The sequence below is a fragment of the Candida oxycetoniae genome, assembly GCF_023343755.2.
Source record: "Candida oxycetoniae strain CBS 10844 chromosome Unknown scaffold42, whole genome shotgun sequence".
In the NCBI taxonomy this organism is placed as follows: domain Eukaryota; kingdom Fungi; phylum Ascomycota; class Pichiomycetes; order Serinales; family Debaryomycetaceae; genus Lodderomyces; species Lodderomyces oxycetoniae.
This window is the reverse complement of record NW_026055416.1, coordinates 93,752-119,476: the sequence shown is the minus strand read 5'-3', so window position 1 is coordinate 119,476 and position 25,725 is coordinate 93,752. Positions and strand designations below refer to the sequence as shown.

At 37.7% G+C, this 25,725-nt stretch overlaps 12 protein-coding genes across 12 annotated transcripts; 6 read left to right on the top strand and 6 right to left on the bottom strand. All coding sequences in view use genetic code 12, as the record gives it.

Annotated features, from left to right (window-relative positions):
• Positions 1-204: 204 nt before the first annotated feature.
• KGF56_002383 (uncharacterized protein) lies at positions 205-1,971 on the top strand (the record flags this gene model as incomplete). Its single annotated transcript, XM_049323605.1, has 1 exon — positions 205-1,971. The coding sequence occupies one exon, from the start codon at positions 205-207 to the stop codon at positions 1,969-1,971; it is 1,767 nt and encodes a 588-aa protein (XP_049180611.1).
• A 117-nt stretch (positions 1,972-2,088) lies between these two features.
• On the bottom strand, positions 2,089-4,203 carry KGF56_002382 (uncharacterized protein; the record flags this gene model as incomplete). The annotated part of the gene is made up of 1 exon (XM_049323604.1): positions 2,089-4,203. One exon carries the CDS (start codon positions 4,201-4,203, stop codon positions 2,089-2,091), a length of 2,115 nt encoding a protein of 704 aa, XP_049180610.1.
• Positions 4,204-4,494: 291 nt separating this feature from the next.
• Positions 4,495-6,045, top strand: KGF56_002381 (cysteine protease; the record flags this gene model as incomplete). The annotated part of the gene is made up of 1 exon (XM_049323603.1): positions 4,495-6,045. One exon carries the CDS (start codon positions 4,495-4,497, stop codon positions 6,043-6,045), a length of 1,551 nt encoding a protein of 516 aa, XP_049180609.1.
• A 57-nt stretch (positions 6,046-6,102) lies between these two features.
• Positions 6,103-7,098, bottom strand: KGF56_002380 (uncharacterized protein; the record flags this gene model as incomplete). Its single annotated transcript, XM_049323602.1, has 1 exon — positions 6,103-7,098. The coding sequence occupies one exon, from the start codon at positions 7,096-7,098 to the stop codon at positions 6,103-6,105; it is 996 nt and encodes a 331-aa protein (XP_049180608.1).
• Positions 7,099-7,571: 473 nt separating this feature from the next.
• KGF56_002379 (SMC5) lies at positions 7,572-12,250 on the top strand (the record flags this gene model as incomplete). Its single annotated transcript, XM_049323601.1, has 2 exons — positions 7,572-8,107; positions 9,112-12,250. The coding sequence occupies 2 exons, from the start codon at positions 7,572-7,574 to the stop codon at positions 12,248-12,250; spliced, it is 3,675 nt and encodes a 1,224-aa protein (XP_049180607.1).
• A 91-nt stretch (positions 12,251-12,341) lies between these two features.
• KGF56_002378 (glutamate--tRNA ligase) lies at positions 12,342-14,604 on the bottom strand (the record flags this gene model as incomplete). The annotated part of the gene is made up of 2 exons (XM_049323600.1): positions 12,342-14,018; positions 14,506-14,604. 2 exons carry the CDS (start codon positions 14,602-14,604, stop codon positions 12,342-12,344), a joined length of 1,776 nt encoding a protein of 591 aa, XP_049180606.1.
• Positions 14,605-14,970: 366 nt separating this feature from the next.
• On the top strand, positions 14,971-16,023 carry KGF56_002377 (uncharacterized protein; the record flags this gene model as incomplete). The annotated part of the gene is made up of 1 exon (XM_049323599.1): positions 14,971-16,023. The coding sequence occupies one exon, from the start codon at positions 14,971-14,973 to the stop codon at positions 16,021-16,023; it is 1,053 nt and encodes a 350-aa protein (XP_049180605.1).
• A 334-nt stretch (positions 16,024-16,357) lies between these two features.
• SYN8 (syntaxin) lies at positions 16,358-17,670 on the bottom strand (the record flags this gene model as incomplete). Its single annotated transcript, XM_049323598.1, has 2 exons — positions 16,358-16,474; positions 16,942-17,670. 2 exons carry the CDS (start codon positions 17,668-17,670, stop codon positions 16,358-16,360), a joined length of 846 nt encoding a protein of 281 aa, XP_049180604.1.
• A 619-nt stretch (positions 17,671-18,289) lies between these two features.
• Positions 18,290-18,940, bottom strand: KGF56_002375 (tRNA methyltransferase; the record flags this gene model as incomplete). The annotated part of the gene is made up of 1 exon (XM_049323597.1): positions 18,290-18,940. The coding sequence occupies one exon, from the start codon at positions 18,938-18,940 to the stop codon at positions 18,290-18,292; it is 651 nt and encodes a 216-aa protein (XP_049180603.1).
• A 418-nt stretch (positions 18,941-19,358) lies between these two features.
• DPS1-1 (aspartate--tRNA ligase) lies at positions 19,359-21,065 on the top strand (the record flags this gene model as incomplete). The annotated part of the gene is made up of 1 exon (XM_049323596.1): positions 19,359-21,065. The coding sequence occupies one exon, from the start codon at positions 19,359-19,361 to the stop codon at positions 21,063-21,065; it is 1,707 nt and encodes a 568-aa protein (XP_049180602.1).
• Positions 21,066-21,377: 312 nt separating this feature from the next.
• On the top strand, positions 21,378-22,499 carry KGF56_002373 (uncharacterized protein; the record flags this gene model as incomplete). The annotated part of the gene is made up of 1 exon (XM_049323594.1): positions 21,378-22,499. The coding sequence occupies one exon, from the start codon at positions 21,378-21,380 to the stop codon at positions 22,497-22,499; it is 1,122 nt and encodes a 373-aa protein (XP_049180601.1).
• A 708-nt stretch (positions 22,500-23,207) lies between these two features.
• On the bottom strand, positions 23,208-25,580 carry KGF56_002372 (ribonuclease P/MRP protein subunit; the record flags this gene model as incomplete). The annotated part of the gene is made up of 1 exon (XM_049323593.1): positions 23,208-25,580. One exon carries the CDS (start codon positions 25,578-25,580, stop codon positions 23,208-23,210), a length of 2,373 nt encoding a protein of 790 aa, XP_049180600.1.
• Positions 25,581-25,725: the final 145 nt, after the last annotated feature.

Below are 25,725 nucleotides of genomic sequence, written 5' to 3'. Positions count from 1 at the left end.
TAGCTGTTGTCATCATATGTACAAGAGATCGGTTGAGTAGAGTTTAGTTGTAAACTTGTCTTGAAGAAGATGAGATTGAAAATTGAAAATTGTAGATCTGGCGATGTTGAAAAAAAAAAAAAATAAATAAATAAAAAAATAAAACAAAATAAAAATAAAAAAGTATAGGAAGAGAAAGCCTTCATCAGACCCAAGCTTTATATTATGAAAACATGCTACTATGAACTTTTGGAAGTGTCATCAGTAGCGACAGAGAGTGAACTCAAGAGAGCATATCGTAAAAAAGCCTTACAATTACATCCAGATAAGAACCCCAACAATTTAGAAGAAGCTCATCATCAATTTTCTGAAATACGTACAGCCTATGAAGTGCTTAGTGATCCTCAAGAAAGAGCATGGTACGACTCGCATAAACTGAGTATACTAAACGATGAAGATATTGTTGAAGAAGAAGATGGAGGTGGAGGAGTATCCCATATCCCCTCTATTTCAACCGAGGAAATATTGAGATATTTCAACCCGGGAATGTACACTCAGGTTGACGATAGTGTCTCTGGGTTTTACGCTATAGTGTCGAGGGTATTTGAACGGTTGGCAAGAGAAGAAATCCAACATGGTAAATATCAGGGTATTGAGGAATTCAACAAGTATAAAGATGACGAGAACAACGTGTATGTGATAAATGTGGAATTTTTGAAGTACCCATTATTTGGAAATAGTCATTCCTTGAATCAAGATATTCGAGAGTTTTACCAAGTATGGCTGAATTTTGCTACTTGCAAAACATTTAACTGGAAACATGAGTATAGGTACTCTCAAGCGCCTGATCGTCGAACTCGAAGATTAATGGAGCGTGAAAATAAAAAGATCAGAGATGAGGCAAGAAAACAATATAATGAAACTGTCCGGAAATATGTAGCATTTATTAAAAAGAGAGATCCCAGATATAAAATAGCAATGGAGGAGTTGAGTAAGTTGCAGAGGAAGAAGCAAGCAGATGATATGGTTCGCCAAGTTCGCAATTTGAAAAGATTAGAGAAACTAAAAGCCAACAGTGAGTATGAGGAACAAAGTTGGCAGAAGCTAAATGAAGAAGAAGAGCAAGACTTGAATCGCATAATTTTGGAAGAATATAACGAAGAAGCTTTGGGTAGTAGCTTTGATGATGATGATGATGATGATGATGATGATGATGTGTTGACGGATTCGGAATTTGAGGAGTACGAAAGTAATCCAGAAGAAGAGATCCATGAATTTGAGTGTATTGTTTGTGACAAGATCTTGAAAAATGAACAACAATTCAAAATACACGAGGAGAGTAAGAAACACAAGAAGGCTGTTCGACAGATGAAATGGGAAATGAGACAAGAAGGTATTGAATTGGGTATCGATGATGATGATAACGAGGGACAAAATGGTGATGAATTTGAGACAGCAGAAAGTGAATTTGAGGAAACAAGCGAGGATGAGAATGAACTCAGTGAAAGTAGCGGCAGTCTGGATGCGAGGGAAGAAAACTTGATGCACAAGGTTGAGGAAGTGCAGGAAAACGCTAAAGTTTTGAAAAGCGAGAATCGTATAAATGGCACTACTCAGGCTGTTGAATCTGAGAGAGCCACAGATGAATCCAAAAATAATTTAGAAGAAGAATTGGCAAAACTCATGGTTGGTTCCAAATTGGAAGATTCGGACGATGATTGGAACATTGGCAATAATAAAAAGGAAAAGAAGAAAAATAAGAAAAAGACCAAAATAAATAATAAAAGTTCAAGAGAATCTACTCCAAGTAAACAGAACACCAGTACTAGTAGGAGTGCATGTACTTCCACTTCGGGTATGGAAAAGTGCACGGTTTGTGGACAATCCTTTAGCTCGAGAAACCAATTATTTAATCATGTAAAATCGGAGAATCATGTTGCATTCTCTAAACCTTCTATAAAATCATCTAAAGCGAAGAAGAAAAGAAAATAACCACTGGCTTTTACATTGCATTACCACCCTCATCCTCATCATTGTCATAATTACTCATCCTGTCCTCCATACATCATGTATTCAATTCAATAATAATCATTTTTTTTTGCTTTCTTTTTACTTAATACCAGTTTTAGACATTTTGACCTTTGCTATAATCGGCTCATTTATTCCTCTTCCTGCAAGACCCAAACCTTCGCCTTTTGACCAACCCAACTTCTCCAACATTTGTCTACCTAAATTGCTTTGGGAAATCTCAGGTGCTTCAGCACCTACAACATCACCTTCTTTGAATCTGGCCCTAATGCCATTTCCACTTTTAGATATAGTTTTTGCACCTTTATCCTTGTTTGGTTTTCTATCGATTCTATGAAATATAGGACGACCTCTTAAAATTGCTTGTACTCGATCATAATTAGGTGCTGTTTTGAAAGTTGCTCTAGTTTTGGAAACTTTGAGGTACTTTCTCACACCAGGTGGACCGCATTTATCCACAGTCATATGATAACAATCTGCCATATTCATAATGGTTTTATGTCCATGTGTATCCAAAGTTGGAAAGCTCATCGACTGTCTTAATTCATCGCTGAGTAGGTCTTCAAATTCACTTTGGATTTGTCGTATTGATAATGATTCCGGATATCGAATCAACATATCGTTATGTAACACAGCCTCTTCAATTTGTTTTTGTTTTCGTTCCTTTCTCTTATTCTTTTTGTTTCTGTTATAGTTTTTAAGCTGACGTGCTAAAGATTCTTGAATCTCCGAATCCAAATAGTTTTCATCAAACCCTGATCTCTTTTTTGCGGGAATATTGTTTGAAAAATCTCGATCTAGTATTGGAACTAATCCTTGTGTACTAGTTTTGCAGTATGCGATAAGGTCTTCTAGATTTTCATCGGACTCGAAATTGATGCTATTCTCTTCACTTTTGTCGTCACTTTCACAAGAACTTTCGCTGACGTACACATCTAGTTCAGACTCTGATGTTGTCCCATCAATCATTCCTTTTGTGATGTAGGACAAAAACTTAGCTAACCGATTTCTTTTAACACCATTGGTCAATACATATTCTACGAGTTCTTCCTCACCAACCCAATGAAATGTATCATCAACACTGCCTGTCAAGTCTGCACATTTTAAAAAATACAGATTTTCTATGCCAAACCTGATATTTGATACTTCAATTTTGGAAACATCAAATTCATAATCTTCTTCTAAATATCCATACTCTGGGTCTGATTCTACTGATGAGTTGGGTTTGTTGTCGATATCGTCTTTCTTGAGTAGAAGTTTCTCACCATCTGCTGGATCGTCAAAGAATATTTCCACACTATCTTGTACAGGAGCCTCTATAAATTGATGGCTAGTAACATCTAGTTCTTCCTTCTGCACTTGCTCTTGTTCCTCTTGTTCCTCTTGTTCCTCTTGTTCTTCTTGTTCCTCTTGTTCCTCTTGTTCCTCTTGTTCCTCTTCTTCTTCCTCTCTCAGTACTCCTTGACCAACTTCTTTAATATTCATTGTCATCTCTTTTACTAAATCCTCCCTAGACGTGATCATTGGTTTCGGCTCTTGATTTTGTATCATATAAACCAACTCCTCTTGTTCATCTTCTAAGACTTGGTTTATAGTGCTCTGCAACTTTTCCGCCTCTTCCATGGCATTCTCGTCATCATCATCCTCATCAACATCATCTTCATCGACATATTCTTCCTCTTCTTCCTCTTCTTCCTCTTGTTCTTCTTCCTCTTGTTCTTCTTCCTCTTGTTCTTCCTCTTGTTCTTCCTCTTCTTCTTCCTCTTCTTCCTCTTCTAGTGAGATTCTCTTTAACTCAACATCAATAGCATCACCAAGATCATTATTTCTTTGCTCGGATAACTTATTTAGTATCACATTTGGATCATAAACTTCCTTTGCCTTTACAAAAATCACTGGTCGATTTCGAAAACTTTGACGCATAGTATCTGCATGATGTGCTTCTGTATACCGAGCTTCCTCTTCAAGATGTCCGTACTTTCGCCTTCCAAAATTTAAGCCGGCTTGGGCCATTTTTCCTCTTGGAACATACAACGAGTCAGGATCAAACAATTCTTGATATTGTGAAGAAGAACTATTATTATAGCTTGTTGATTTAGGCTTGTTTCCCTGGATAGACTTTTTCAGATTAGATCTAAATCTTCCACGACCACCGCGAGATGAGCCGCGACCTCGTCTATTCCCTCTTTTAGGCATACTTCCGACTTCTCTACAAATAACACAACACTCTCAAAGCAATAAATAACCTTTACGAATAGAAGCAAGTAAACCAAACACTACAAACAAGCAATCTCATCGCATAAAGAGTGATTCAGTTCGACATATGGTAGCTTAATTGTGAACGCCTCGCTAAGTGCGGCGTCTGTCACTGATTTCTTTTTTTTTATTTTTTTTTATTTTTTCTTCTGGCAAATAAGTATTTCCCTTAGCGATAAGGAAGAGGAAGAGAGGGCTAGTTCTTTTGTTGATAACAAGGAAATCCAGTTTATGCAACGGGAATATCTGGTTGGTTGGTATAAGACACAAGAGGGATTTGCATATAAGAAAATGGACCAAGATGAAAGTAACAAAAACGACGTGGTGGTGGTTCTAGGCAGCAGAGATATTTCAGAGGAGGAGCCGCGAGAGGTGGTTGATACTCCAGAGATACCATTCGTGGGGAGGAATCTAGGGCGGAATTTAGAGAGGTTTTCGGCGTTTATGAGGGATATTTCTGGAATTAATGGCCAGGAACCTAGCGGTAATGAGCAGGCGGATAATGAGAAGGTGAGTAATGAGCAGGCGGGTAATGAGCAGGCGAGTAATCGATCATTTTGTGAGCTTCCACTGCAAAGCAGTAGTGCAAGAAATAATTTTGTGGTTTTAGGCAAAGAATTTGATAATGCCGTGGACGCAAAAGACCGGGTCAGCAGTCTTCTATGGATGTCATATAGATGTGGATTTGAACCCATACCCAAGTCAGAGGATGGACCCAAGCCAATATTTTTCTTTTCCTCGATTGTTTTCAATAAACAAACTTTAAACAATTTGAAGAATTTGAAAAGTTTACTAGATAACGAGAATTTTACTAGTGATGCCGGTTGGGGATGCATGATTCGAACATCACAAAACCTTTTAGCAAATACAATGTTGAAACTAGCCAAAAGCAAGCAAGAAGAAAAGAAGGAGAAGCAGAATAAAGCGGAAGACGACAAGAAGCAGAATGAAGTGGACGACAAGAAGCAGAATGAAGTGGACGACAAGAAGCAGAGGGATAAAGAGATATTTTCACAAATTATAGCTTTGTTTCAAGATAATATAAAGTCACCATTTTCGCTACATAATTTTATTAGAGTTGTTAGTGGATCACCTTTACAGATAAAGCCTGGTCAGTGGTTTGGGCCGAACGCAGCTTCAGCATCCATCAAAAAGCTTACTGCTGAACAAAATGAAAAGAATGACGCTGACTCCTTGGTGCCAGTTCCATTTGTGTATGTGAGTGAAAACTGCGATCTATACGATGATGAGATTGAAGAGATTTTTCAAAAGGAAAAGAAACCGCTTCTTTTGTTGTTTCCTATACGGCTTGGTATAGACCAAGTAAACAAGTATTATCATGACAGTATTTTGCAGCTACTAGCTTCGGAATATTCAGTGGGCATTGCAGGTGGCAAACCTTCTTCGAGCTTTTATTTTCTCGGCTATGAGAATGATGACGAGTTGATATATTTGGATCCGCATTCACCGCAGATGGTCGAGGAGCCAATCAACACCAATAGCTATCACGTTACAGAATATAGCAAATTGAACATTGAAATGCTTGATCCATCAATGATGATTGGAATATTAGTAAAAACTATGGCTGAGTATCAATCATTTAAACTTGAATGTACACTGTCCAAAAACAAGATTCTCCATTTCCACCCATTGGTAACCGTTGTACCTCAGGAGTCTTCTATAACTCAGTCTTGGGAAGAAGTACAAGGAGGTGAGGAAGAAGATTTTGTTAACCTCAATGTCAAGAAAAACGAAGAGGAATTTATAGATTTGGGTAAGTAAGGGTAAAGTAGGTTGTTTTCATCCTGTTTTTTTTTTTTTTTTTTTTTTTGGCATTATCTAAATCAAAGCTACAAGATAGCTTTGTAAATATGAAAAAAGTGATTTGTTTTTATCCTTGTTGGCGCCTGCTTCAACACATGATATGTCCCATATACTATTATTAATATCATCTTGAAATTTAAACCCATCCTTATTCTCCTTCACGACTGGAAATATTCTAATCTTTGCAATCCATTCTCCCGAGTCAGCGCCTGCTTCGTGTTTGTACAAATGGCAAAGACTTGCATTTGCATCCTCAATTGCATTTATTTTGCCATGAGATAAAGTTTTTTCAATTGATTCCTTAGTCACTGTTTCAGCGCAATTGTCATTTAAGGTAAATGTTTCCCATCCAACCAAAAACGGTCCTTGAGCCTCTGTATCGATCCAGTCCAAACCAACAAAACATTTTACTGGCAAGCTCAGTGTACCATAGTACCAGCCAGTTACTTTTCTCGTGTAGAAGGGGATCCTTTTGATCAAAGCAAAGCAAAAAGTAAAGCTCTTGAACGCAAAGTTACCAAACAAGAACTTAAAGGGATTGATAAATTGTTTGAAAATCCACAAGATCAACTCGGATGGTTTTTGCTTAACAAATGCAATGATGCTTCCCAAACCTTTTCCATCATTACTTGTTGTAGGAATATATCTCTGAGCAATCTCTATCAACTGTTTATCATTTAACTTCAGCTCCTGCAGGTCATAATCATTTAACTTCAGCTCCTGCAGGTCATAATCATTTAACTTCAGCTCCTGCAGCTCTTTAAATTCAGTACGTCCTGATATCCGATGCAAATACTCTACTGCATCCAAATTCACGACAAAATCCGAAAAACTCTCGATTGGTAAATCATATGGATTGGTACCATCTTTAATTTGTCGAAGCACAACTTTTGATTCTACACCTAAATGTACATACGCAACATTACCAATTACTTGATCAGCAATTACACCATAGAGAAATAGATGAATGCTGAAAAAGAACAAGCAAAATGATTGAAATAATCTAATCATTATAGAAAATAATAAGAGGCTCAGAAAAGAAAAATATGTCTACTATTAACTTATTTGCTATTAAGGAATTTACATTGCTTTATATTCACTGGTTAGCAAAGAAGAGTGGATTTATCAAATCGGCAGCAACTTTGATTACTTGTTTCAGATTTTACGTGAAGTAATTGAAATTTCTGCCTCTGACGTAAATTGATTCAGTGTCGCAAAAAAAGAAAAAACATACGACACTGAAACTCCTTTCTGCCTCTGACGTAAATTGATTCAGTGTCGCGAAAGCAGACGACATTGAAACCGATTTTTACAAAGAGATGAGAAGCACTAGTATGAAAAATTATCTATAGAGATTAGAAGTCTAGATTATTGCAATAGAGAGATCAGGAGTCAAGACCATTGCAATATAGAGAGTATACAAGTAGATGATAGAGGATAGTTTGAAGATATGCACTGTTTGTGCCTCGAATAATAATAGGTCGATGGAGTCACACAAGCAGCTTATGGATGCCGGGTATAATGTTCAATCGTTTGGGACAGGTTCAGCGGTACGGTTACCTGGTGTATCGATAGATCGACCAAATGTGTATGAATTTGGTACTCCTTACGACAAGATATACCAGGATCTTGTTAGTCAAAATGCTGGGAACATATACGAACTGAATGGTGTTATGCAAATGTTGAGGCGAAACAAGGACGTTAAGCCTGCACCTGAAAAATGGCACTCCAACTCCTATGCAGGCAAGTTTGATTTGGTGATAACGTGTGAAGAGAGGTGTTTTGATAGTGTAATGGAAGATTTGATGTTTAGGATGTATAGCAATAATAACTCCACCTTCCCCGCCGATGCAAATCTGAGCCTAAAGCGAATTGTTCATGTTATAAACGTTGAGATCAAGGATGATCATGAAAACGCCATACTAGGCGGAAAGGGAATATTGAAATTGGTCAACATGATACATGATTATAAGAGAAAAAAGCTCAATAAGGATCAAGTTGAAGATGAGCTGGATGTGTTGTTGGAGGATAACATGATGAATATACTTACAGAATGGCAAAAGGATCATACACATTTGCAGACCTTATATGGGGTCTCCTACTATTAAACTATCGAGCAGAGCGACACTAGCAACACTAGCAACACTAGCAACACTAGCAACACTAGCAACACTATCGAGCAGAGCGAGATAGTGGAGCACACTAGCAACACCATCTGTCACCAACACCATCTGTCACCAACACCATCTGTCACCAACACAATCTGTCACCGACACTAGCAACACTATCTCGCTTTGCTCGATAGTGGGCCACAACACTTTGTAACTTGTTACACACTGACTAGCTCGTTATGACACTGACTAGCTCGTTATGACACTGACTAGCTCGTTAAAACACTAGCTTGTTGCTCCACTATCTCGCTCTGCTCGATAGTGGAGCATGTCAAAACTTATAGATAGCATGCTATAGCCACAATAGCCACATATGCTATGTCCAAGATGTCATAGTCTACAATAAATGTAATACAAATATACTTGAAGATAAAGTAGCCTCATCTAAAGTAGCCCAATCTCCTTGTTCTTTCCCTCTTTTTCTCTTTCTCCTAAAGCTTTATCCAAATACAAAGAATACAGGTCTATTTCCTAAAGAGTACAAGTCTGTTTCCCAATAAATACAGGTCTATTTCCCCATGTCAAAGCCCATCGAGTCCCATCGCGCCCCATCGCGCCCCATCGCGCAGTTTGTCATCGACGTTTTTCTGTCAAGGAAAAAAAGACACACAGAAAACGCGTAATCTTCTTTTTCAAAGGTATAATCAATATTGTTAAACAATAGAGAAGGAGTGTTTTAGTGTTTATAATTTTGACAAGAGCTTCCCTCGACCCTTCTTTTCTATATTGATTGAGCTAGCTAGGGAGTCTAGATGATGGATGGTTTAGAACAGCCCTCTTTGAAGAAGAGGAAGAGCAGCAGGAGGACGAGAGAAGTGGTGCCGTTTCGACCGGGTTTTCTAAGGAAGATTAGAGTATGGAATTTCACCACTTATTCATACACGGAGTTTGTCCTTTCGCCGACATTGAACATGATTATTGGTCCTAATGGAAGTGGAAAGTCCACTTTAGTTGCTGCTATCTGTATTGGCCTCGCAGGTAAGATTGATTTGATAAAACGGAAGAACTTGAAATCGATGATCAAAACAGGCCATGAAAGAGCCGCAATTGAGATCACCATTGAAAATGAAATTGGTGAAGAGCCAATAGTTGTTGAACGAGATTTCTCAGCAAAGGAGTCAATTTGGTCAATAAATCGAAAAAAGAGCACAGAGTCTGCTGTGAAAGAGTTGCGGTCAAAATTCAACATTCAGTTGGATAATCTTTGTCATTTTCTCCCTCAAGAGAGAGTTGCTGAGTTTGCTGGTTTATCCTCAGAAAAGTTGCTCATGGAAACAGAAAGAACATTGAAGGACGGACATCTCTTGGCTATGCACGAGGATTTGATACAAAAAGATACAAAAAGTCAAGAGTTTCAATTGAAAATTGAACAGTTGAAAAATAGGCTAGAGCAGTTACATTTGGAAAGATCGAAATTGGAAGAAGAGGCAAGAAAACTACAAGATTATGAAAACAAGTCAAAGGAGTTGGAAAACCATCGACTATTGATCCCTTATGCAAGATGGCAAGACATGAAAGAAAAACAATCACATTTGAAACATAAAAAGAATCAGGCTAAAAAGAGACTTTCTTTATTTGATCAAAATTTTGCCCCCTTGAGAGAAGATTTGGGCAAACTCAAACTAGAAATTGAAACCCAAAATACCAAAGTGCAAAAACTGGAAAAGGAAGGAAATTTTATCAAATCAAATATCGAACGACACAAAGACAAACTACGAAATACTCAAGATGAAATTTCTGCTCTTGTACAAAACTTGGAATCCTATAAGACTAGAACCGAGCAGAAGAAGCAAGAATTGGAACAGGTGAGGAGTGAGATTCAAAACTTGATTGAGCAGCGAAGAATTATTGGAAATATAGACAAAACCGAAATCGAGGAGCTCAGTGCCAGTTATTCAGAGAGTAAATCCATTTTGCGTGATCTTCAAAATAAACTTGATGATCAAAGTCACCAAATCAATGATTTAAGCTCGGATATAAAGGATTTGACCATGAAAATGAGGAGGGAAGAAAACAGGCTTCAAGGAAACGATAAATTGGACTTATTGATGGCTGAAGCTAGTCGAGAAAGGAAACCGTTTAGGCTACGTGACGATTCTTTCAAGATGCATTGCACTTTGCGAGAACTCGATGAATTTCGAGGTAATTATTTTGAGGCGCCAGTCATATCCTGTAATGTGAAGGAAAGACATTTTGCTGCTGCTGTTGAAAAAGTGGTTGACAAGAATACACTTTTTGCATTCACCGTGAGCTCACAGCTTGGCTACGAGTTGATGAATGAGTACTCGCAAAGAACGAAAACTAATACCCCACTTCGAAAGCTTGCAGAAGTTCGAATCCCTAAGCCAGAATTTCCAGCTGAAAAATTAGCTTCCTTGGGCTTTGAAGGATATTTGTTGGATTACGTTACTGGTCCTACGGAAGTTTTGAGCATGCTTTGCAATAGCTCAAAACTTCATGCAATTCCTATTAGTAGACACAAGTTGACAGAAGCACAAATAAAAAGATTAACAGATTCCTCAAGTGGAAGTTTCCCGTTTCGAAAGTTTATTAGTGGCGACACGTTGTTTAATGTTATGAAATCCAAATACGGCTCCAAACAAGTTTATTACCTGACAGAGAAAATTTCCAGGTCCAACTTTTTTGAGACTTTGGGTTTATCTGAGCTGGAGAAAAAGACAATTAAAAGTACGGTTGAGAATTACAAGGCAGAAATTCGAGAAAAGAAGGAAATTTATGCCGAATACAAGACCCGGGTTGAGGGTATTGAATCGAAAATACGCTCGGTGAAAAACCAGTTGTCTCAAATTAAAGGTAGACAGCAGAAATTGAAGGAAGTTATAAGTAATGCAACCAAAATTGAAGGAAGAATCACGATAAAAGGGGAAAAAGCACAAAAATTGGAAAGAGACGCTAACAAAGATTATACTCACAAGATCAGGTCCTACGAACAGAGGATCACAGATAAGTACGCCGAGTTTTCGGCAGAGTCCGCCGAAATGAGTGAGTTGTTTTGCAAATATTCCAACCAGCAGATTGAAAGCAAGCTTTGCGATTTTGAAATGCTCGAGTTAAAGAATCGGCAAAAGACGGCGGAATCCTTAGTGGAAGAACTTAGACAATTGGAGAAGAAACTCCAGCAGGACTATATCAAATATAAAAACGAATACGAAAAGATAAAAGAGTCTCCCGAGTATGAAGAGATGAAAAAAACAAATGCACGTTACACTGAAGAAGAACGTATTTTGATTGCAGGAGTAGCACAAGTTTATATTGAGAGCAACACATTTACCGAATCTACTATAAGAAAGAAAATGGAACATTTCGAGGACGAATTGTCTGTTATGTCCACCGCAGATAGAGGCTCGGTGAACTTACTTAGAATAAAGTTACAAGAAATTGAAAGGGCAGAAACGGATCTTCCCAAATTCGAAGCGGACAAGTTTAAATTAGATGAGAAAATTCGTTCAATTTCAACTGTGTGGAAGGCCGAATTAAGTAAATTTATTCATCAAATTTCCTTAGCTTTTAGCAAAAGGTTTGGAAAAGTCGGAAGTGAAGGAAGGGTTGAATTGGTTGAAGGGGAAAGATTCAAAGATTGGAAATTACAAATTATGGTTAAATTTAGACAAGAATCTGAGTTGAAAGTTCTTGACCATCAATCACAATCCGGAGGTGAGAGAGCAGTGTCTACGATTTTTTTTATCATGTCACTACAAGGACTATCAGACGCGCCATTTCGAATTGTTGACGAAATTAACCAAGGTATGGACCCAAAGAATGAGCAGATGGCTCATCGGTACCTTGTGCATACTGCATGCACAAATCACAAATCACAATATTTTTTGGTGACCCCTAAGCTTTTGACAGGATTATACTATCATCCGGATATGATGATTCATTGCATTTTTACAGGTCCATTATTAGAAGAGAATAACGATCGAAAAGAAGGCGGTTTTCTAGATTTCGCTAATAGGTTTATAGCTGCGTGAACACACAACACATACCCCGTCTACTTTACTTTTTATTCTTAATTTTTTCTAAACAAGGCTGCTGTTTTATCCTTTTATTTACAATTCTCTTTTATTTCACTCTCTCTAATAAGTCTACCATTTTCTTTGCTCTAGTAATACATTCTTCTTCCCCTAGGAGTTCGATTATTTTCGGGACAGGAACTCCCTTTTTACCACCACTTAACAGTAACCTTAGGATCTCAAATACATCCTTTTTGGGTACTCCCATATTGTTGACTAAACGGTCAACAATACCTTTAGTTCCATCTATTATAACACTTTCAAGAATTTTTTGAGCTTGAGAAAGTCGTTTCGGGGGATCAATGTTTGAGTAATCCAAATCCTTAAAAAGGTATGCGTGATCCTTTAATTCATTGACATTGGTTATATATGGGGCCAATGTAACTAAAGCTGCTCTTAAATTTTCTTTACTCTTGACTGCTCCGATTTTTTGAAACTCTTCATAAACTTCATCAATCATTTTTCCCACACTTTTTGGATCCTTACAAACGAGTTGAAAATGTTCCTTTTGAAGAAAGTGCAATTTCAGATCAGCCACTTTAGCATTTCCCTTGGTCAATTGATCTAGAGAAAACAACTCAATTAACTGGTTCAAGCTAAATACCTCAGTTAGTTTTTGGTGAAGTTCCCTCGGTGGGGACCAACCGAATAAAGCTACAAAATTCAACAATGCTTGAGGTAGTATTCCTTGTTCGCGCAAATGAATAACGTTCAAGTCACCTTTTCTTTTTGATAATTTCTTATCTTCCAATGACGTTAAAAGTGGAACATGTGCAAACTTGGGAGGTTCCCATCCAAAAGCGGTATAAAGGGCTATATGTTTCGGAGTTGATGACAACCATTCTTCGCCTCTAATGACATGCGTAATTTTCATGAGGTGATCGTCAATAACATTGGCAAAATGGTACGTCGGCATGCCGTCGTTTTTCAATATGACAAAATCGTCGAATCTTTTATCTTTGAGATTATATTGTGGTTGCAAGCTCAAGTCACCATGTAGAAGATCAGTGATTGTGGGATACTCATTTGGTGACTTGAAACGAATCACATAGGATTCTTCACCATAATCGGGTGAGTTCAAACACTTTCTATCGTAGGAAACAGTTGTACGTGGTTTTAAACGTTTAGCTGATTCTCTTAATTGGTCCAAGCGAGACTTTGAGCAGTAGCATTTGTAAGCTAATTTTCTATCCAATAGCTCTTGAGCATACTTTTGGTAAATGTGCTTTCTTTGTGACTGTCGATAAGGCCCAAAGGGTCCGCCCTTTTCAGGACCTTCATCTATATCTAAATTGCACCATTTCAATGTGTCAAGGATGTTGTTTTCTGCGCCCTGGACAAGTCGCAGCAGATCTGTATCTTCTATACGTAGTATAAACTGTCCACCGGTGTTTTTTGCTAATAAATAGTTGTACAAAGCTGTTCGTAACGAGCCTAAATGTAGAAATCCGGTAGGTGATGGGGCAAATCTTGTTCTTGCGGGAGACGTTGGATGAATTAATTTTTTAGTAGAGTTTATGGGAAAGTCCGTAGACACGCAACCTGAAGCATCAGTGAGCAAACGTTGACTTGAAGCATCAGTGAGCAAACGTTGACTTGAAGTAACAGTGAACAAACGTTGACCTGAAAATTGGCACTTTGTTGCATGTTTAAAGACATTTGAAGCAGATTTATATAGTACTGGGTTCATTGATTCGTTGACATAAATTGCTCCTTCCTGTTGGGTCTAGCGTTATCCCGACTCTTTCGGCAATTGTCAGGTTTCACGCTATCTACCTATTGAGCCTGTCGACTACTGCAAAGCTGGGGGGGGGGGGTTGAAACTTTCACCTTTGTATTTAAATGGGGTTATAGATGGGGTGAATGGATATTGTGCGATGAGTTCGGCACTTGGTAGCACATTTCTCGTTTATCATCTATGGGTCGGGTCGAGTCTGGGCAGTAGGGCAAGTTTAGCCTGAATTAATGACACGGACTTTTGGTAATAGGTGTGGGTAGGTTTGAAACAGCATGATATAGATTACTTTTTAGGGAGTTGCTTAATAGGTATAATTTATATTGTGAAACCTATTTTCGTGGTAAGTATTGGTTATAAAATTGGCGCTTCATATACAGAATATATGATAAACCTCCCTTGTCTGAAAATCAATTCATTTCCACCATTACCTGCCATCATCTCATCTTATACTATCTACAAGATCCTCTTTAGCTACATTTTCACCTCCATCTCTAGTCACACCTTCATCTCCACCTCTAGCCACACCTTCACCTCCATCTCTAGCCACACCTTCATTTCCTCTACTAGCTACCATCTTGATCCTCTACTAGCACGGTCATCTGCAAAATTAGCCCACTTACCCATAGCACAATACTGAAATTTTCACCACTATGTAGCCAATAAACCCGTGTGTTGTACAGCGAAATTTGGCGAATGTTCTACGCCGCTAGTTTCCAAAATTGTCCTTACCCTAATGAATTCCTTTACACATTTGATTTAGGGGTTATAGAAAAAAAGAAATGTATAAAAGGCAAGGGATAATCCCTCCCCCCTTAAAAACCAATTTGCCACTTTTGATTTTGATAAGTGACTTTTTAAGTAATTTGTATTAGTTTTATCTACGTCAGTTGGAACAGGTAAGGTTGACCAGATACAAGTTGGAACAGGTAAGGTTGACCAGATGTGTGGAACAAAGAAATCGGATGATTTAAATGCTGATGCGGTATCCAAGGCCTCTTCACATAATGAGGATTTGGAAAAGTATGTTGAGAGCTTTGATAAGATTATCTCCAACATTGGTTCCTTGACAAATGCCATTGTAGGAGTCTCTTTGGATGCTAGTAGAGAAATAAACGACAAGGCTAAAAGATGGTCTGAAACTTGGTTTTCCAAGTCAAGAAATGACCGTGATTATGGGTACGATTATGACGAGTTGGCAGAAGGGTCCAAAGACTCAGTTGCATTCCCCCCGTTTTACGAAACTAGAGATGCGGGAAACAACAATTGCTTTCCCAAGGATATAGTGCCACCAATCTTGCAAGACTTTTGGAAAAACAACTTATTTTGGCAAGGCGAACCTTTGAAATTGAGCAGTTTCCCATTTGGTTATCGTGCCTACAAAGGACCCTCAATAAGACAATACCATGATTGTTTGGACAAACAAGGAAAATCCATTTGGGACGAAAAGGGGTACTGGAGATGTCTTTTCCCAGCAAGTGAATTCTCGACTCGTTTGTTAGATTTTAAAAAGAATTATTTACAAGACTCAATAATAACAAAGGAGGATTTTTTCGAAAAAATGAAACAAGTAGGTGAAACTGAGGATAAGCCTATAATTGACTTGCAGGATCAAGGAAAATTTTTTAACAAGTATGAAGATTATTTGGGTTGGAAGAGGAACCAATATGTAGAGAAGGAGAAGAAGGAAAAGGAAAAGGAAAAGGAACAGGAAAAGAAAGCATTATTACAGCTCAAAAATGCCGGTCTTGATACGCAGGACCGTTACCTCACCTCAAACTCAGTTAGCTCGAAACTATTTACGGATGAAGACACTAATGAAGTAAAATTGTTGGAAACAAGAAAACAATGCTTTAGTGATGGCAACTGCACCCTTACCAAGATCACTAAACTGAAACCTATTGGAAGTGCTCAGTGGGTTAGTGAAGAAGAGCATACCGAGGATATACGAGGAGAAAATGACGGTAAAGGTAACAAAGGATGGTTTTGGAAATAAAAAACTAAGAAACAGAAACCCACCTTACCGTCTTTATCTCTTTTTTTTTTTTTTTTTGTTTTTTGTTTTCTTTTTCAAGGAGAATTTGTAAATAAATGTGTATTTTGATTTTATACGAGTTGTTGTATCTCAACAGGTATGACCCCTGTTTCTATCTTAATAGTTACTTTTGATTTTGAAGTTTTATAAAGGGCCCCGCTCCTTTATACGTGGGGCCAAGGTTTGTGTATTTGGTAGCGCTCTTATGTACTGTTAATTTTTGAATTTTTTGGTGTTACAAGATTTTAATAACATGTATTGAAGATAGAAAGAGTTAAAGGAGGAAGAAGGGTGATTAAATCTTCCTTGGTAGGTCCGTTATAATGAATCCGTTAAACAAAATAATATTTCTATCTGCCTTTTTAGCGTCGGGGTTTCTATTGATATTACTATCATGTGCACTATTCAATAACTATAAGCCCTTATGGGTAATTTTAATATTCTTGTTAGCTCCACTACCCAATATTATAGCTAATTTAATAGAAAGTTCTAGGGACTATAACTTTCTCACGTTTAATGACTATGGTAACTCAAATGACCTGAATGCTACTCCCTTGCAAGAGTTTTCAAAATTCATTACGGGGTTGCTAATCATAAGTGGAATCTCTTTACCCTTGACGTTATATCATTGTGGGTTAATCGAATTGGGATCGTTTATAATGAGTGTTACCGGTGGATTGATAGTATACGGTGATATTGTTATATTTATATGGTTCTTTAGTAGTGAAGTTGAAGAGAGTGATGACTTGAATTTTTGAAAGAGAGACAAAAAGAAAAAAGGGATGTGGTTACAAAGGGGGGGGTTTCTAGGTTAATTTCCATCTAACTAAGTACGATAAGTAGTAGAATAAGCGTTATTGATAGAATTATTATTGTCACCAAACTGCCATTCTCTCTCGCTGTTTGTATAAACTTGTTTAATCTTGTTGTTGCTCTACGCATTCGCAACTGAGAATTGTCTGTTCCTTCCTCTAGATCATTTAATATTATCAAATGTTCGTTCAACTCTTGGTCAATATCATGTCCCATACGATTTTGCCGCGTAATCAGTTCGTGCAATAAGTCAAGGTCTTGGTCCTGTCTCATCATGGTTTGTTGGTGTTGCGCAAACATTTGATGATTAGTTTGCTCCAACTCTGCTTCAGACTCTCCTTCTGTTTCGGTTTGTGGTTCAGACTCTGGGGAATACTTCAATGCAGATTCCGATTCTAGTTGCGGCTCAGGAGACACATCTTGATAAGACTGGAAGGTAGTTGTGACATCATTGAAACGGACTCTATTAATTACCGGTTTTTCGTATTGATACTCTGCAACGTTTACGCTTGGATCAGATTGCATTTCCGCAAGTGCTTCATTATACAGCTTCACAAGATCATCGAATTGATCGTTGACAGCCGCGTCTTTAGTATGCAACATGTCTTGCTGAATAGTTTTGAAATACCCCATTGTTTTACTCAAGAGACTCGCCAACTCATTATTGTCATCACTCGAGGGCGCTAGGCCCAAAGCGTAAAGATGGTTCCTTTCGTCAATGCTAGTTGCTAGTTCCTCAACATTTAGTTGGATTTTAGACAACAACAACCGTATCTCTTTCAACTTTGGCGCCATTTATATCAAACGATAATGATCCTGGTAAAAGAGGTATTGAATATATATCGGGATAAAAATATTATTCACTGATAACGAAAACGAAATCAAACCCGCGTGCTACCATGTACATAGAAACCTGTAAGCGACACTATCGAGCAAAGCAACACTATCGAGCGAAGCGAGATAGTAGAGCACACTGACCGATACTATCGAGCAAATAGTCTATAAGAGTCTATAAGCAAGAGTGAATAGGTGAGAATACAAATAAGATCTATAAGAGTATATAACTTGTTGTTAATAGTCATTCTTACTCATCAATGGACATGGTAGCACTATTTTCTTCTTTTGTAAAGGAGATGAGATCCTCTCTACTGCTCCTACTGCTCCTCTCTACTGCTCCACTAGCTCGCTTTACTCTCTAGTGTTGCTGCTGCATGCTCAACATCCTTGTTGCATAACACGTCTAGCAAAATTGGTGATATACAATCGTAGACAAACTTGAATTGAATTAGCCAGGGGCCGTTTTACAATCTTACTTTAAACCATATAAAACATTATCAAGCAGAGCGAGCTAGTGGAGCAATACTTTGTAGTTTCTTACAACACTATCTCGCTCTGCTCGATAGTGAGGATGTTTTTATGAGTCCATCTTTTCAATAGCACTGTACAACTGTTGCAATTTCTTAAAGTTTTCATCAAACCTATCTATCGATAACTTGGTAATATATTCTAGATACTCTTGACTAACAAAGCATACGTATTTTCCCTCTTCATACTGGTACCCAATGGGGATATCTAGCTTGATCGAAATTCGAATTGCAACGTTAAAGTTACCACCTATCCCACTCTCACGAAACCCGCAACCCATAGCAACTGTATATAGTTGCTTTGCAGTTGCAAAATCTCGACATTTGACGTGTAGTATTAGCGCTTCGAATTTGTATATAATTCCCCTTGCATTGTAAGCAGAGCTGGGAAAATTGGGCTCAAATGTGAAATTGAGGGTCTTGTACCAGTCTAACATTTCAGAAGGATCATGTGTCACAAATAGCCACTTGCCATGGTTTCCTTTGGAAACTATCTTGTCTTGCGTCCCCTCTAGATACACAGAGACTCTTCCACTACATGAAGATGTCGTTACCATATCTGGATGGGCATTGATCAAGTTTATTATAGGTAAACAGTGCTCATCAATAGTACCTTTAGGCGAAGCATCAACATTATCAGGGCCATTTGTTGATATACTAGCTAAAATACTCTGCTTCTTTTGCCTGAATGGGTCTTGCATTTAGAGAAGATGGAATTATTCACCTCATCTCATCGCAATTGCAAAAAATAGAGAGAGAAAAAAACAGTATGGCCTTATATTAAAAAAGAGATTTAGATGTTTGGTCTTAAAATAATAAAGAGATTAGATGTTTGGTCCAGCTCGCTCACATACTCATCCACGATAACTAGTCATGTACGTTGCAAGGAAACATTGCCACAAAAGAGTTGAAAATTTGAATCTTGTTTGTCTTTATACTCTTTGATTCCAGAAAAGTGCCACCCCTTGTTGCTACAAAAGCCGCACAATATGCGGTGCTTTTTAACAGGAGGAAAAACTTTTTCAACGATGAAACACTCAAAGGGATTTTCCTCCTCTAGTGAATTTTTTTTTTCCCTTTATTACAACATCCACATTGTGTAAGAATATAGTGTAGACCATGTCGGCTGAAAAGTTGGAGAATTTGTCAATTAACCAAGCGGGAGAAGGGAGTACTCTGGAACAGACCCTGGGCCCTGCAGAAGGCGAGGTTATTCTTGGTGAAGATGGTCAACCTTTGTCTAAAAAGGCATTGAAGAAATTACAAAAAGAGAAGGAGAAACAGGCTAAAAAGGCAGAAAGAGAGGCTCAATTGGCTAAAGAGAAGTTGGCAAGAGAACAAGAAGCAGCCAATGATCCAGCAAAATCCAATTATGGGAAATTACCCCTTATAAACTCGTCAAGTAAGTCTGGCACTAAAAGAGTTAATTTGTCAGACTTGTCGGCTGCCAATGACGGTGAAACCGTCATTTTTAGGGCGAGAGTGCACAAGACAAGACAACAAGGTGCTACCATGGTCTTCCTTACGTTGAGACAGCAAACGAATTTGATTCAAGCATTATTGAAAACCAACAAGGAGGAGGATAATGACAAGGCTGTTTCGAAACAGATGGTTAAGTGGACGGGTGCAATAAATTTGGAAAGCATAGTGTTAGTCGAGGGTAAAGTGGCCAAGGTTGAAGAATTGGTGAAATCAGCAACAGTGCAAGATGCCGAAATCCACATAACAAAGATTTTCACAATCCAAGAAACTCCTGAGCAGTTGCCCCTTTTGATAGAGGATGCTTCAAGAACAGAACAGGAGGCCGAGGAATTGGGTTTGCCTGTTGTCAACTTAGATACCAGATTGGATGCCAGAGTCATTGATTTGAGAACCCCTACAAACCAGGCAATCTTCAAGATTCAATCGGGAGTGTGTCAGTTATTTAGAGAATTTTTAACAAGGAAAAATTTCACTGAAATTCACACACCAAAAATTATTGGTGCTGCATCTGAAGGTGGTTCGAATGTGTTTGAAATCAACTATTTCAAGGGATCTGCATTTTTGGCACAATCTCCACAATTGTATAAGCAGCAATTGATTGCAGGGGATTTTGAAAGAGTATTTGAAATTGCTCCTGTTTTTAGAGCCGAAAATTCAAACACACACCGTCACATGACTGAGTTTACCGGGTTAGATTTAGAGATGGCTTTTGAAGAACATTACGATGAAGTATTGCAAGTGTTGGAAGAATTGTTTTTATTCATGTTTACAGAATTGAAAAACAGATATAGTAAAGAAATTAGCACTGTTAGAAGACAATTTCCAGTTGAGGACTTCAAGATACCAAAAGACGGTAAAATGGTTAAGTTGCACTTTAAGGAGGGTATAGCAATGTTGAGAGAAGCAGGTAAAGAAGTTGACGATTTTGAAGACTTGTCTACCGAAAATGAAAAGTTATTGGGCAAATTGGTGCGTGACAAGTATGACACTGATTTTTATATCTTGGATAAATTCCCATTAGCAGTTAGACCATTTTATACCATGCCAGACCCCGAAGATCCAAGGTATTCCAATTCATATGATTTTTTTATGAGAGGTGAGGAAATATTATCTGGAGCTCAACGTATTCACGACCCAGATTTATTGAAAAAGAGAATGCAAGCTCACGAAGTTGACCCTAACGTACCCGGTTTGAACAATTACGTTGATGCATTTACCTATGGATGTCCACCGCACGCAGGTGGTGGTATAGGATTGGAAAGAGTTGTTATGTTCTTCTTGGACTTGAAGAATATTCGTCGTGCTTCATTGTTCCCTAGAGACCCAAAACGTTTGACACCATAAATCTGTGTATCGACAGCTGCAGCAACAGCAGTAGTCGTAGTCTTAGTCGTAGTAGCAGTAGTAATAATAACGAATGTAATGTTTAGTTGTTGGATTTTACTTGAAATATCTACACGATCAATATCATTAGATCTTGGGAGCTGATTTCAATTTTTCCCCCCATCGCGGAACAACAGAAGCAAATGATGGTCTTTTTTTTTTTTTTTTTTTTTTTTTTCCCTTAGTAGAAGAAACAAGAGAGGAAAAAGAATAGTTCTTTAGTAATATTGTGATTAACAAGTATATAAACAAGCACAAACCAGCTTATTTGAAATGGAGGCCGCTCTAATACCCAATCCTAAGGATTCCAATGCAACGATTTTGCTAATGGGGTTACGAAGAGGTGGGAAATCTTCCATCTGTAAAGTTGTTTTCCACAATATGCAGCCTTTGGATACCTTATATCTTGAAAGTACTTCAAAGCCCACAAATGAACAGTTTTCCTCATTAATAGATTTATCGGTGATGGAATTGCCCGGTCAACTAAATTATTTTGAACCAAACTATGACTCAGAGAGGTTGTTTTCATCCGTTGGCGCCTTGGTATATGTAATTGATTCACAAGACGAATACTTAAATGCTCTAACCAATTTGTCAATTATTATTGATTTTGCTTATCGCGTTAACCCAAAGATAAATATAGAGGTTTTGATTCATAAAGTTGACGGATTGAGTGAAGATTACCAAATGGATGCACAGCAGGATATCATGCAGCGTACAGGAGACGAACTATTGGACTTGGGTTTAGAGGGTGTTTCAGTAAGCTTTTACTTGACATCTATATTTGACCATTCTATATATGAGGCGTTTTCACGAATTGTCCAAAAACTAATACCAGAATTGCCATCATTGGAACATATGCTAGATAACTTGGTCCAGCACTCAAATATCGATAAAGTATTTTTGTTCGACGTTAATTCAAAGATATATGTAGCGACAGACTCGCTGCCGGTTGACATTCAAACTTATGAAGTATGTGCGGAATTCATCGACATCACTATAGATCTTGATGAATTGTACATTGAGAATGACAATAATAATCTGAGAGATAAAACAAATCGATCTAAAACTCACTCAGAAGCAGCAGTTAAGGAGCTCAAATCGGTGAGTCATTTATCAAATGGGTCCATTTTATATTTAAAGCAAATGATAAGAGGTTTGGCTTTAGTTGCTTTGATACGGAAAGAAAGTGTAACAAACGATAACGATGTTGAGGATAATACTGATACAAATTCAAATAATAATGAGGGTAATACTAATATAAATTTAGATAGCTCAGAAAAGTCCTTAACAGTTATTGATTACAATGTTAACTTGTTTAAAGAGTCCTTAATGAGAATGTGGGAGAGTTCCAGGTTTACAACAAACACAAATGTCCAAACAAATTTACCTTGAAAAGAAAACATACCTATAGACAATAGTAGTAGTTAGTAGTGGTAGTATCAACACTGCATTACCGTGCAACGTGCACCGTGCACCGTGCACCGTGCCTTCTTCCACCTCTTCTTTTCTGACAAATTTTTTTTATTCACACAAGTCACCGGACTTTTGGTGTGAGTAAAAAAAAATTATCAATAAAGACAAAAATGTCACTAATAAAAGGACTAAATCAAAAATTAAAAGATCCACACTTTCTAACCTACGCATTCCATGGCCAAATCCGTCAAAGTTTTAATGATCCAAAAAAAAATTTGAACCAAAAAAACATTAAACTTGACTTCTTCAACCATAAAAAACACATAGATCATTAGTGAAAGTTGGCGTTCTTCGATCCATGGCGGTCTTTCTAGTCTCCGAAAAGAACCAGAAAATGTGCAATGCCTATGTATCTAACAAACGATTATAAGACTACTTGATCTCTTATAATATCTCAAGGTAAGTATGAAGAAAAAGAAAAAGAAGAGGAGAAAAAAAATTGGTATAAAAAAAACTAAAGCGAAAATTCCAGCTATTTATACTCTCGATTTTTTTCATGGAAGTTGTACACGACAATGGGACTCTTTTTTTTTTTGTCTCTATATATATATATGTATATGTATATGTATATACATCACTGGGATTATACTACAAAAATGACAAACTACTCTTCTTCTTAAGCCTTTTTCAAACCTGTTTATATTTACATTCGTAGATACTTGACTTTCCCGGGTTTCTTACAAAAAGTGTGTTATTACTTATCTTACAATCCAGCGGCGCTATTGCTATTATGGCACCTACTCCGCTACACTTTCCAATATTCAAATTCATTCCACCTGATGTCACAAACCCTACTAAATATTTGTCAGAAACTTTCTCTTTTGAGTATATTCTAGCATTATCTAGAATTACGCCGTTTGTCACAATAGTAAGCTCGATTTGTATCACGGGTAATTTCATGCGTACTATCATTGGTATGGCTTCAATCATAGTTTCATTGGTCAAAAATTTCTTATGTTCTTCATTGGACAGGTCAAATTTCTCTATAGGTACGGAATACGGTATGTATTCACTCTCCTTATTTAGTGAGCATGTCATTGCAATTACATCTGTCATAGACTCCAATTGTCTCTCATGAGTTCCAGAGTAGGGCACGCCTGAACCCTCTAGGGTTAATAACGTTTGATCTCGATACTTGACAAGATATGTTAAGTTCCTTAACGCAAACCAGTCTGCCTTGTACGCATCAAGAATTTGAGTAAATGGACCTTCAGACTGTTTCAAGGAGACCTGATTTTTGGGTTTTTTCATATCGGATTCTCTAGCTAGCTCACCATTAACATTGTTATACTTCCATCCTTGTATATTCCAAGGAAAATCGTTTGGAAAAAATGGTTTCCCTTTTTCAAATTGAAACTGGTGAAGCTGTTTTAACCCGCCAGGTTTTATATCGGGAATCTTTACAATTTGAATCCATATTGGCAAAACCCAGAACCATGGACATATAAGCGACCAGTACTGAGCTTCCGTTTTAACTAGTAGAATAGGAATGGTGCTATGCAGGATTTTCAGAAACTCCGTATTTAATCTTTTAATTTTCCCTAAATCTTTAATTGAAAGTTGATCTCGATATGATGCTTGTCTACCAGTTGACGTTAACAAATTTTCAATTACCTTATAATCAACAAGAGAATTCGTTTTCAACTTTAAAACCACATCGTAAAGATCGTTCAGGCTTTTGAATGGTAATTTGGTAGGTTTGTTCCAGAGTCTTGGGTCATAGATACTAAATACAAGAACAGTACCAACTGGAATAATGGAACTTTCTCTTTGATTGGCAAGAGACGTCCAAATATTCTTTAGCTCTTCCGACACATCCTTAAGATGAAATATCTTACTCAAAGAATTCAAGGATCTGGGCCCAGAAACATCAATACTGCCAAGGGAAAAACGACAATCTTCAACCTCGATGTTTGAAAATTTATTATCCTCCCCCTCCTCCATTGTCATTGTTCGGATATTTTCAAAAAGATCCACGTATACGCTAGCATGAACACGAACTAGTATTACATTTTTTTGCAAGTTGGCGTATATGAGCCCCGGTGATACCTCTTTCCCTTTCATATAAATCCCACCAATGTAACATTTTTCTCCATTTGCAATCATACTTGGCACTTTTCTCTTATTTAACAACTCTTGCAAAGTCAACGTGAGATTCTGCCCCCCAGTCGTGCCCCCCACCAGACGGGTTCTTAAAACCATAGATGAAGTGTACGAAGTATCAAAACAAACGGACTTGTACCGATTTTGTCTATTCATAAATTTAAAACATTTCTGAGTGGGAGTATAAGGAATTTGAAAACCGTACTGTTTGCTCATTTTGAAACGTTTGGCATGCCAAATATGAGTCGGAGTCCAAGCAAAATCTCGCTGCCTGTTACGATACTTAATATTACCTGCTGGTGTTGGCGCTAGCAAACCCTTTCCAGTGCGATCAATTGAACCAACCGAGTTGTTCATCGTAGGGGTTCTCTTATTTTTAAGGTAACGTAGTTCCTTTGCTAACTTCTTGATTGCCGCACGCACATTACCCTGTTTCAACACCGGGTCTAGTTCGTATTTGTCATTTTTCAATTTCGAAGCTGCTTTCAAGATTCTTTGTTTTTGCATAATCTTGAATAGAACTCTTCCTTTTGGAAGGTGTTTGGGGGTGTTTGTAGTCGCACCACTCATCTCCTTGATAGCTTTTGCTCTTAATCGCTTAGGGATGCGCTTAACATTGTGCGATGCAGCCCTTCGTCTCATTATTCTTGGTAAATTCTGAAAGCATCTAGTAGATAAAGCACTTTTACTTTTCAATTGCGATAACTCAAAGGCGTTGATCTCGTATTTCCGTGATTGAATAAACTTTGCAACATCTAGCTTACTCTCATCTTTATTGTACGCTGGATCAACATTTTGAGTCCTGATTGTTCTACTATTATATAGCCTGGTTTTTTTGTTATTAAGTTGTGACTTATTACTACCATTATCTTGCCTGCTCTTTGGATCACTATTCATGTAAAAAGACACCCACGGGACTAAAGAAATAGTTTGTTGACTCTACTTGGGGTGACTCTTCTTATTGAACTTTTCATCGAAAAATCTTTACTAAAGTTGGATATGTGGTAGCGATCTACAATCAGCATACATCTATATCATCTAT